General features: G+C 45.2%; 1 protein-coding gene across 1 annotated transcript in view; it reads right to left on the bottom strand.

Annotated features, from left to right (window-relative positions):
* The window catches only part of IGF2BP3 (insulin like growth factor 2 mRNA binding protein 3), a 153,783-nt gene extending 142,836 nt beyond the window's left edge, over window positions 1-10,947 (bottom strand). The window contains exons 1-2 of the mRNA XM_007089055.3: window positions 10,504-10,947; window positions 9,067-9,127 (exon numbers count right to left, since the gene is read on the bottom strand). Coding sequence (XP_007089117.1) covers window positions 9,067-9,127; window positions 10,504-10,678 — 236 coding nt within the window. The 5' untranslated portion in view covers window positions 10,679-10,947. The remainder of the gene's footprint in view (window positions 1-9,066; window positions 9,128-10,503) is intronic.
* Window positions 10,948-11,571: the final 624 nt, after the last annotated feature.

Consider the following 11,571-nt stretch of genomic DNA (forward strand, 5'->3'; position numbering starts at 1 on the left):
GTAAAAGCATCAAGGCTCCTAATCAGAAAGTTCCAGCACAATTCCTCCCCCCAGTCTCCTAATTCTTAACAATATCCCAAGTTTAAACAACTTCCTTCTGCAAGCCAGGATCCTACTAAACTTGGTGAAGAGCTGGAACAACCAGGCACCATGGACGCCATTCCGGACACATCTACCTCTTTTGCAATCTAAAACATACCCCAGGAGTCACGATCATATGGCTGCAACAAAGCCATGGCATCTACCTCCTCATGCCTTCTGTTCTACTCTCATACCTTGTTGGGCCCTCCTCCAACTTCTCTGCAGTTCATTTATATCAAGATGAAGCTGCTAAAAAAAAATTAAAAAAAAAAAAAACCTTCCAGGAAGAAGCAGTTCCTCTTTCCATCTTGAAACAGGACACCCAGATGTTTTTACTCTATAGTAAGCCCCAGATTCCAGAATACCTATACTTGTCTTTTTCCTACAGGAAGACAATAAATCAACCCTTGAAAGAAGCCAAACAAGATTTCTTTTTTCTTCAGAGAAAGTAAGAAAACAGGACATCTCTGCTCCAACATGCCACTGCAAACATGAGCAAGTTGCTGTGTAAGCCACTTTGAGGATTTGACAACTTAAATGAGAGGAATGAAGGCAGGGCAGAGTCAAAGGATGTGGAAAATGGGTTCCACTAATTACCTGCAGTGCCCTGGGCAAGTCACTTCTCTCAAATCTTTATGGAGAATCCTTTGGTAGAATAACTAATACCACTAAAAAATCTATTGCGCTATCTCATTTTCATTGGTTTGCCTTTCTTAAAATAGAAGGTATTGGACACATTCTGAAAGTAGTACTTTACTGATCAAAGGACTTGCATAAACCGAGTCTTAAAAAGCATTAATCAGGGGTGCCTGGGTGGCTCAGTCAGTTGAGAATCCGACTCTCTATTTTGTTCGGCTCAGACCATAATCTCACGGTTCATGGATTCAAGCCCTGCATCAGGCTCTGCACTGATAAGTGCAGAACCAGGTTGGGATTCTATGTCTCCCTCTCTCTCTGCCCCTCCCACCCCTCCCTCTCTCAAAAATAAATACACATTTTAAAAAGTTAATCAGATCAAGTCATCTGTCTCCAATCAACTGATCTAACACATCACCTGGTTTTGGTGACTTCTGTGGCCAAAAACCAGGATTCACAATTTGAGGAGAAAGCTGCTTTACTAAGGACCGGGTTTTTAAATAAGCGAAAATGAGGCAATTTAGGGTACTTTATACAAAAGGTTTCTTGTATTTCTTATAGCTAAACTTTTATGAATAAAATGAAAGGAATGCTTTACTTATTCAGCATCCTAAAATAACAAAATGATTCAAGTATTTTAAACTCAGCCCATGATATCCATAAATGTTTTGGCCTATAGTTTCAACCCTGCTTGTCAAATCAAGTCTTTTTGTTTTTGTTTTTTAAGTTTTTATTTAAATTCCAATTAGTTAACCTCCTCAAATCAAGTCTTTAGAAAACCACAGAGAAACAATGGACTTGGTCTACGCTGCCTTGGAACCTAAGCCAGCTTCACAGAATTTTCCAAATGCATATTAATAAAAAGTAGAATGGGTTATCTAGAAAGTGAGCTCAGTCACCACAACTGTTGAAACAGATGCCAGAGAGTAGGTCAACTCAAACAAACAAGTCCTGTCCACGGGCAAGAGGATCTACTAAACTTAGGACTCTTCCATCTCTAGCAAGTTATAAATATAACATGATCAGAGTCGTTTCTGGAAAGTTAAAAAATTAAGATAATGACTTCTGAAAGAAAGGCTACAGTCCAGGTTGCTCCAAAATTTGTAAATCACTCTCCATCTACCTACTGCCCAACCAGAAGACGGAGACTTAATACCAATCCCATTCACATTCATCCATCCAAATCACAAACTCTCACTGATATTCCACAGTGTTGATTACACCTTCCTATCCACAGGCTTTCTCCATGAATCTCCCTCCCAAAAGCAGTTCACTCTGCTTGCTTTCCTCTACCTTACTGGCCTCCCTCATTCTCCTTTGCTGGTCTCTCCTCCCTCCTAAAGCCCCATACTCAGTTCCTTAGTAATCTTGTCCAATTCTAGGATATTAAATATCACAAGCTAATAACACCTCTAATTTTCACCTCCAATTCCTACGCTCCAGATTGATATATTCAACTACCTATTTGACTTCTTCACTTAAATTTCTAACCAGCATTAGAGACGTAATATGCCAAAAATGAAACTCTTGATTTCTACCCAAGAATTTGCTCCTTCCCCAATACTCTCCATTGTGGTAAAGGACACCACTCTCCATCTAGTTTTTCTGACCTCCTCACCCCCGCCAAAAAAAAAAAAAAAAAAAAAGGTTTTTACTGAGAGTTTTTTAAGTTTATTTATTTCAAGAGAGAGAGAGAGAGAGAGAGAGCACAAGCTGGGAGAGGCAGACAGAGAGTCAGAGAAAAAGAATCCCAAGCAGGCTCTGCACTGACAGCAAATAGCTTGACGCAGGACTCAAACTCACTAATCAATAGTGAGATCACAACCTGAGCCAAAACCAAGAGTTGGATGCTTAATCAACTGAGCCACCTAGGCACCCCGACCAAAAAATACTATCATGCTTTACTTTTCTCAAAGCTTTCATCTAATCTATCAGCAAATCCTCATAACTGTTTCTTTCAAAATACACACTGACCACTATTCATTACCTCCAAAGCTAATATCATCATCTCTTGCCAAAATATTACAATGGAAACTGGTTCCCCATTTCTAGTGCTAAATGCAATTTTCAGATATTTTAGGTTCCCATCACTTTGAAGCCACTACTCCTCCCCTCCTCTCATGTATGGAAAACAATCTACAAAGACTGTCACACTATCAATTCCTTCCCCTCTGTACATTCATACCACTCTACCATCAAGGGATGGAGACTACTTCCATATCCCCCTTGAATCTGTGCTGGCCTTGTGACTTGCTTTGGTCGACAGAATGGGATAGAATAATGTGCCAATTCTGGGCCTAGCCTTTAGGAGGCCTAGCAGTTTCTACTCTCACTTGGCAGCCAAGGGCTACTACCAAGCGTTCAGGTATCTTGTGGAGAAAAGTCACGTAGACCAGCACGAAGAGGCCAGCCATGTTAATGAAGCCTCCTTAGACATTTTAGACCAGCTCAGTAAATGACCCAAAATGACACCACATGGAACAGAAACAATCGCCAAGCAGACCCAGAGAATCGTGAGGAAAATAAGTTGTTTTGAGTCACTAAGTTTTGGGGTAGTTTGTTATGCAGCAAAAGATAACTGGAAACACCAAGATAATAGTGGAATCAACTTCTAAACAACTAAGTGATAATGCCAGCTATCCTAAGGACTTAAGCCTCTCTTAACTTAGAGAGATCCACTTGGGGGGGGGGGGGGTTGGCTGGCTCAGTTGGTGGAATGTGTGACTCTTGATCTCAGGATTTTGAGTTGGAGCCCCACATTGGGTATAAAATAAAATCTTTACAAGAAATTTATAGTTCGATTAGATTTCTCAAAGAATCCATGTATAATAACTTCAAACTACCTCCTAATCAAATTAAATGGTTTCAAGATACTTCTCTACAATGCATAATTTATGTACTATGTATTCCCCTTCAGGGCAAGAAAATCCACTATATTAATGTTTACAACTGTGCTTATTTACCAATACTTGCCCAACAGCAGTTTCAGACCATGATAAATTACACCCTCAGTTTTAATAGAGCACTGAAAAGTATCTGCCACCAGCTTTCAAGCAAAACCCTGGCGATTCACGCCAATTTTTTAAACATCAGATTTATGGGGCAGAGTTCTAACTAAAACGCCAATCCTATCCCTTGGTCACTGCTACCACACTGCCACCTCCTGTCTTGTGACTCTAGAAGCTTGAATCAGAGGCAACAGTTAATAAAGGAAACTTGGCTAAGAATAGCACAGCCTTTCTCCATCCTCCCAGACTAAACCAACTGCCAAAGTTGGTGGATACATAAATCATATAATAAAAAATAGATAGATCCTACAATTCAAAAATTAGTCACCGCTAGGAAAGTTTGTATCTCAACACTGTTAAAGACAATTACAAAGAGTTGCTTCAAATATATATCCAGGTGGTTCAACAGCTTCACTTTAATACAAAATCCAAGACCTATAACAACACATTAACTGCAATGGTATGGCTCACAAAAGGATTTCAAAATATGACAAAGATCATTTCCCTCTTGCTGACTGCCCTAAAGGGGTACACACGCAAAAGTAACTGAGCTACCAAACAACAGCAAATACAAGCTCCTTACAGGGAAAACCTCATATCTAGTTCCAAAAGGTATTTTTAAGCCTTAGCTGGTAACTCATTTCAAGCAGAACAGCAAACCTCAGAACAAACTATGCCCCGTTAGTTTATTATAGTGGCATTTGGCATGGACAGAGAATGTAAGTGATCACACAAATAAATCAAAAGGAAAGCCAGAAACAGAAGCCAAGATTCTCAATTCCCACTGGCTCCAGGCACATGTCATGTTTCCATAATGTCTTCCTTGTTACTGTGGACAGCCACACAGAAGCTACTTATCAACATTCACTTATATGTTTTAATTCTAATAATGCCAAAGTAAGAAATCTTTTACTCTCCCTCAAGCTGTACTGAGGAAACAACATGAAATCAAGAAAAATCTTGTTGGCTACTATCATTTAAGCAGTCATGCACTACTGACCTTAAACTGAGCACTCCAAAGACACTGCTTATGATTCTTTCCAGCCATGAAGAGTTTCCTAACATTCAGAACCCCACATCTCTGTAAGAGAAATCTAACTCACAATATTCACCTGTACCAAACTAATAAGCAAGGACCAACACAACTGTTCATGCCTACGTTCAAATGTTCAGCATTAAAAAACAAGCTTTTGGGGCACTCTGATTTTGGCTGGGGTCATGATCTCACAGTTTATGAGTTCGAGCCCCACACTGGGCTCCGCGCTGATGGTGCACATCCTGCTTGGGATTCTATCTCCCTCTCTCTCTCTCTGCCTTTCCCCTGCTTGTGCTCTGTCTCTCAAAATAAAATAAATAAAAACTTTTAAAGAATTAAATTAGAAAGCAACTTTTCTTGGCCCGAGACAACAGGATCATATGCCCTAGCTAATGTACACACTGCACACCATCCCAGTCTATACCGAACAGTGGTTAAAATGCAGCACTAGCTTTTAAATAGCCATTCAAAGTAAGATACATTTAAAACTCCAGTAACTTTTTTTACTATGTCTATTTGGGGAGCCTGGGTGGCTCAACAGTCGGTTAAGCGTCTGATTTTGGCTCAGGTCATGATCTCGCGACTCAGGAGTTCGAGCCCCCGCATCAGGCTCTGTACTGACAGCTCAGAGCCTGGAGCCTGCTTTGGAGTCTGTGTCTCCCTCTCTCTCTTCCCCTCCCCTACTCTTATTGTCTCCAAAGAATAAAAAAATAAATCATTAAAAAAAAGTTTATACTATGTCTATCTAATTTACATGTTAACCTCAAGATTGTAATATGGAAATAAGTTGTTCACTTCATTTTCATTTTTTAAGGAAACAAAAAACACCGACATGTGAGCTGAGACACCAGTCTGGCTTAATGGATCCTTCCTGGAAAAAATATTAACTATAATATGCTACTATTTTTTATTCTTTATTCACATCTATTTTGCCTTCACATAATCTTAATACTGACAGCTAAATCATAAGCAAGTTTAAGCTATAAAAAACCAAAAATGTGAAAAATTTTCATAACTTAAAAAAGTCATCACAAACCAACTAAAACTACCATCCTCTCTGTTCCAAGAGTGTCAGAAACTTTCCTATTCCCTCTCCCAGGCCCAACAGCCCACAATATAAAAAAGGAAATCGGTTCGATTTACATCACAGATGGGCACCTATGAGGTCCCACAAGATACCAGTGGTTCTTCCAATCCAAGAGAGCTACAGTCTTCAAAGCCACACAATTTTTACACCCACCCTTATCCAACAAGGCAGAGCGGGGAGGAGAGAGTGTTTAGGATTATACCTCAGAGGGAAGCCAAGTATTCATGTGCTAGAGCTTTTATTTTAGAAATCGAAAGCGCAACACTATCACAGATACTCAGTGCAATTTTCTCTTCATTCTGGACACGGGGCTCTCAAACTCTGGGAAATAGTGCTATAATCCTCCACAACTGAGGGATATCTGAATGCAGCAAAGCAACATTCCTTCCACATTCCCTGGAGACTTCAGTAAATCAGGAGCTAAGCTTGGTCAGAACCAAACTCAACAGTGCCCCTTCCTGAAAGGTTCCCTACCCAGCTCAGCTCCCAGTCAGAGTTGGGCCAGCACGTCAAAGCTTCAAATTGCCTCCTGGGCCTTGTTTAGTTGCTGCAAGCCCATTCATCCATCTCAGAGTGCTGCCATAAGCATTCTTCAGCACCAGGCTCCCAACATGCCTTGCACAGCAGGTATAAAGGTCACTACTGCACATGTGGGTGTGCCTGCCTCAGATGCCCACATGGTGATGGGATGGAATGCAAGGGCTGCTCAGCACAAAGAACTCCACCCAGAAGTCCAGCAGGCTCACTTGGCAAGGACTGGTCTGCAGCATTCAACGCACGGTCACCAGTACAACTGCTTGACCCTTACAGGGGCTAAGCATGACTCACCAGGGTTGTCTTCTCAGCCCTCTCCCAAAGCCTATTCAGACAGGGGAACAGTCCAGATAAGGGAAACTGTATCACAGTTCCAAGGTTCAGTTACAAGACTGTAATACAGATTTCCAGCAAATTTCCCTCAGAAAAAGAAACCTCTACTTTTGTTTTTCACCATCTCAACACTAGAAAAGGACTTACTTGATTGTTCCCCCTATCTGTAAATAGTTGTCTCCAATGTACTCATTCCTACTTGCTACTAACATAGTTATTTAAAATCCTGAGCATTTTAGGGGTGCCTGGGTGGCTCAGTCAGTTAAGCGTCCAACTTTGGCTCAGGTCATGGTCTCACAGTTCCTGAGTTGGAGCCCTGCATCTGGCTCTCTGCTGTCAGTGTGGAGCCTACTAAGGATTCTCTGCCTCTGCCTCTCTCACAAATGTTAAAACATTTTTTAAAAAATACTGAGCATTTTAAGGTAAGCCAAATAAAGCCTGAAATTTTAATCTACGTTGTTAATGAAACGAAAAAGCACCCATTGATATAAATACTTGCTGCCACTGGTGGCATTTTACCTTATATGCTTTCCTAAGAAGAACCCCTGTTCGTTATAAAGTAACAAGTACGTTTTTTAGGTTGGGCAAAAGTCTTTAAGAATAAAACAGGCTGTTACCAGATGTTTTTAATTTAATTCACTACACATGGGGAGAAATTCACACCAGGCTAGAAAAGAAAATCAGGAGAGCAAAGCTAAGTAATCTGCATTTACATGCAGGTCCATAAATTGTATCTGAAAAATGCCAGACATTTAACGTTTAAATTTAGAAACTCTCAAATGCTCAAATGCCAGTCCGACACAACCATTTGCCTCTTTTTTATTCAACATTTGAAGAAAATTAGGACACGCAGGCTAAACATGAAACCAATTAGAATTTGCAGAATGTACTTACATTTTTTTCCCTTAGGTATACAATTTAGACTATGCCTTTAAATTTTTTAAGGTGATAGGACTTTACCCTCAATTTTCTAATTCCTATTAGAGAGAAATCAATTTAGATACTTTTCAGTACCTTTCTATTGTTTTAGAAGCTTTTAACAAAGAATACCCCTCTATATGTGAAATAACTTGACCCCACCAAAATTCCCAACTGGAACTAAACCTATCTCATCCAACAAATGTCTTTTCAACTGTCCTAATGAAAATTAAGTACATGAACAAGAGAAATCCACAAAATTCCAGCTAACTAAAAACAAGGTTTGTAAAAATGCTTTACCTGAAAGAGAGCTCAATATAGAAATAAGCAGATGACATTTTATACAGCCATCTCTCTCTGCAGAGCACCAGAGAAATGCACAGCAACCCTCTCCTGCCCTCCAGCACACACACTCACCTATATCCAACCAGACACATGCAGTCCTAGTTTATTTAGATTAACTTTCAGCGTATTGCTTAGCCCAGGTTTAGAAGCGGGGAGAATGGGAGGAGAAAAGCAGAAACTCTAACCTCACCTTGTAAAACCCAGAAAAGCACAAGCTAAACCCAGCACCAGTTAGGGAGCAGCGCCTTTCCAGTTAGCGACAGAGCGAGAATCTGGCCTGCTCTTGAGAAAGGAGCCATTTCTTCAAAATACTCCAGAGGTTAAAACAGTCTCCAAACGTTTTGTAAAGTGACACACTACACATGCTCTCCAAAAAGTGCAATCCCAGTGCGTAAGTAGTACAGATCTTTAGTCTTCGCTCTCTTGGTGGTTATTTCTAAGCAAAAATATTGGGGGGGGGGGGGGGGGGGGAAGGGGCGGGAAACAAAAGGCTGGTATGCAGCAACCTGTGTAACTCTAGAATGACTGAAAAGGCGCTTCTGGGCAGGAGAAGCCCAGGCATTCACTCACGTGTTCCAATCAGCAAATTTCACTCTTCTCAGATACACAGACCGCCTCCGAGGCCTCTCTGACTCCTCGCCGCCAACTGGGGGCAGAGAAGGCACTCCACACCCACGCGTGTCTGCAGCGGCTTTCCCCTATCCTGTACTTGTAGGTGGGTAGTGGGGGTGGAAGAGGGTCACCCACTACTTCCTAATTCCTACAGAGTCCCCAAATCACCCTTCAAGACTTTGATTTCCTATTGCAGCACCTTAGAAGAACATACAGCTGTGAGGGCTTCTTTGAGAGACTTCACCAGTAATAATCCAGTGGCAAGAACCACACACAAGACCTTTATTCCTTAGCAGCGCGCCCGCACACACCTGCCATAAACTTAAATGCAAGGAATAAGAAACGCCGAGCCATCCAGCATAAAATAAAGCCATCCAAAAAGCATGGGAGAAAAAGAAGTTTTCAGCTGTGTTGAATCTTTCCTCCCAATAAAAAAGTGAGAAAAGAATTAATGAGAACATGATAAATAAGCTCACCTTTGTCTTTTTGGGACTGAGTGCTCAACTTCCATAAATTTCCCGTGCAGTTCCACTTTACCTGCGGACATACAAGAGGTGGGAGACAGTTGGCTGGGTTTAGCCGCTCTTCCCGCAAGAAGGACCCGCCCAGCCTTATTGGCGACACAAGTGACCAGAGACCCCCACGGCACGGATGCGTCTCAAGGCCGGAAGGGAAGCCCGGACCCGCGCGGGTGGAAAGCTGACCCCTCGGGGCTGTGTGTACAACTTACAGTTGGGGGGGCGGGGGTCGACTGGCTAGCCCACCACCTGGGTAACATTCTACCCCCAGGCCGCCTCCGCCCACCTCAGGGGGTCACCCAACCCCACGACAGCCCCAGGACCGACGGCCCTTCCGCCCACCTCCCTGGACACTCCCATAAGACAAACTCCGAAGAGCCGGCTACGCTGGCTTTTTTCAGGGAGGGACGTAGGGCCCTTCTCCGACTTCAAGCCCAGGCCCTCTAGGAACAGGGTAGGCGCAGAATGCACCGCCAAAGATGCACCTCCGCACAGAATGAACGAGGCGCGAAGGACAGCGCGGCGCCCGCCACGCAAAAAAAAAACCACGGGCTCCTGGAGGGACTTGAGCGCAGCCCCGCCACGCAAGGTCCCGCTCGCGCGGAGCATGCCCCGACACCCCCCGAGGCCGGGGCGAAGAGAAAGGCCGAGGCAGGACGCCGCAGCTAGGGCTCCCTTGCCCGCGACCACCCGCCGCCCTCGCCCACCTGCCCCTCTAGCTCGTCGGACGCGGGGAGGTTGAGCGTGGAACCTAGGTCGCACCAGCCTGCGTCCCGCAGGATCTAGAGGAAGCGCCGGGCCGCCTGTGTTCAGGCAGCAGCCCGCGGCCTCACTCTGCATCAGGGTCGAGGCCACTTTGTGTTCTCCCGCGCCTGGGGTCTGGGGGGAGACGGGGGAACTGCGAAACCAACACCGTAAATAACGTGCAAAGAGAGAAAGGAAGGAAGGAAGGAAGGAGGAAGGGAGGGAGCGAGGAAGAAACGGGCGTCCGCGCTCGGCCCCCAAGGCCCGGCGTGCCGGAGACTGGAGCCCGCGCCTGGGCCCGGGCGGGGCAAGCGCTGAGAGTCCGGCGCTCGCGGTCGCGCCTCCCCCAGCCCAGCTCCCGTCCGAGCCCGCACCGGGGCTTTCTGGACAGCGCGTCCGCCGTCTGCCCGCAACGCCCCGGGAGGAGGGGAGCCGGGTTGGAGCCCAAGCTGAAGAAAGCACCCTGGACCTCACGCGCGTGGGCGCCCGGGCCTCGCCCCACCTCCCCGCCCGCTCTCGCCTGGGCCTGGGGCCCTGTGTGGACGCCCCGGTGGCAGCCGCGGGCCTAGCTCCGGGTGCGCGACCCTGGCAGGCCCGGGCGGGCTGCGCGGGGCTGGAGCGGGCGCGCCGGCGGGGCTGGGGCGGGCCCACCTGAAAGCGCCTCGATGGCCTTAAGGGCCCAGCTCTCGTCCGGACAGTCCACGAACGCGTAACCAGTCTTCACCAGGAAGGGTCCCGACACCGGGATCTTGGCGTCCTTGAAAATACTTTCCAGGTCCGAAGGGACCGCATTCTCGCTGAGGTTTCCGATATACAGTTTGTTCATTGTGAAGAGTGGTTGTTATTTAAAAAAAAAATTCACAGGAAAACGAAAAATTAAAACCACCCACAGTGATGGAGGGCTCCGGCGGGTTTTGTTCTCTTCGTTTTCTCGCCGTTAAAACACACCAACACAGTTACAACCAAGAACAAGAACGACGAGCGAAAAATCAAATCCGAAGGTTCTTGTTTTTCCTTTTCTGAATATTAAAAAAAAAAAAAAAAGAAAAGAAAAAGCCTTGCTACAACCCAAACGCATCAACGAGTCTTCCTAACTCTGAGGAGGAGGCGGGATTAGCGAAAAAAGGAGAGGAGGAGGAGGGGAGAAGAACTACTTTTTGTCTCTTCCTCCCCAACCCCTTTGGCATCGGCCAGCGGACTGTGAAAATATCACACTACGTGAGGGCAAGCGCCGCCTCCCCTTAAAAAAAAAAAAAAAAGAAAGAAAAAAAAAACCCAGAAGGGTGACTGGCAGGAGGGAGGGGGAAGGGGTGGGGGGGGGAGGAAGGCGCAGGAGGCGGAAAAAATCCGCTCCGAGTGTCCGGCTTTTTGAATGAGCCACGTGTTCAAACTACAAATCAACGTCTCACGTGAGGAATCCCAGCGCCTGAATTAGAGTGGGTTTCGGGGGAAAAAGGAGGAAGAGAGGGGGAGGGGAAAGGAGCTTGAGCGAGAGACCCTGAGAAGGGAGGAGGAAGAGGGGAAAAAAAATGCTAAAGGAGCCTCAGCCGGGGCGCGGAGGGGAGCGCGGCTGGCGGCGCTGATTGTCACAACAGAGTTTAGAAAGGGTTATCTGGTCGGGGCGGATCCTGAGGGGGAGGGGAGGAAGGGAAGATTTTTTTTTTTTAATGAGATTCGGGTGGAGGTGCTAATTAGGCAATTTCTCAGCTCTAGTTACCA

The sequence above is a fragment of the Panthera tigris genome, chromosome A2 (genome assembly GCF_018350195.1).
Source record: "Panthera tigris isolate Pti1 chromosome A2, P.tigris_Pti1_mat1.1, whole genome shotgun sequence".
NCBI lineage: Eukaryota > Metazoa > Chordata > Mammalia > Carnivora > Felidae > Panthera > Panthera tigris.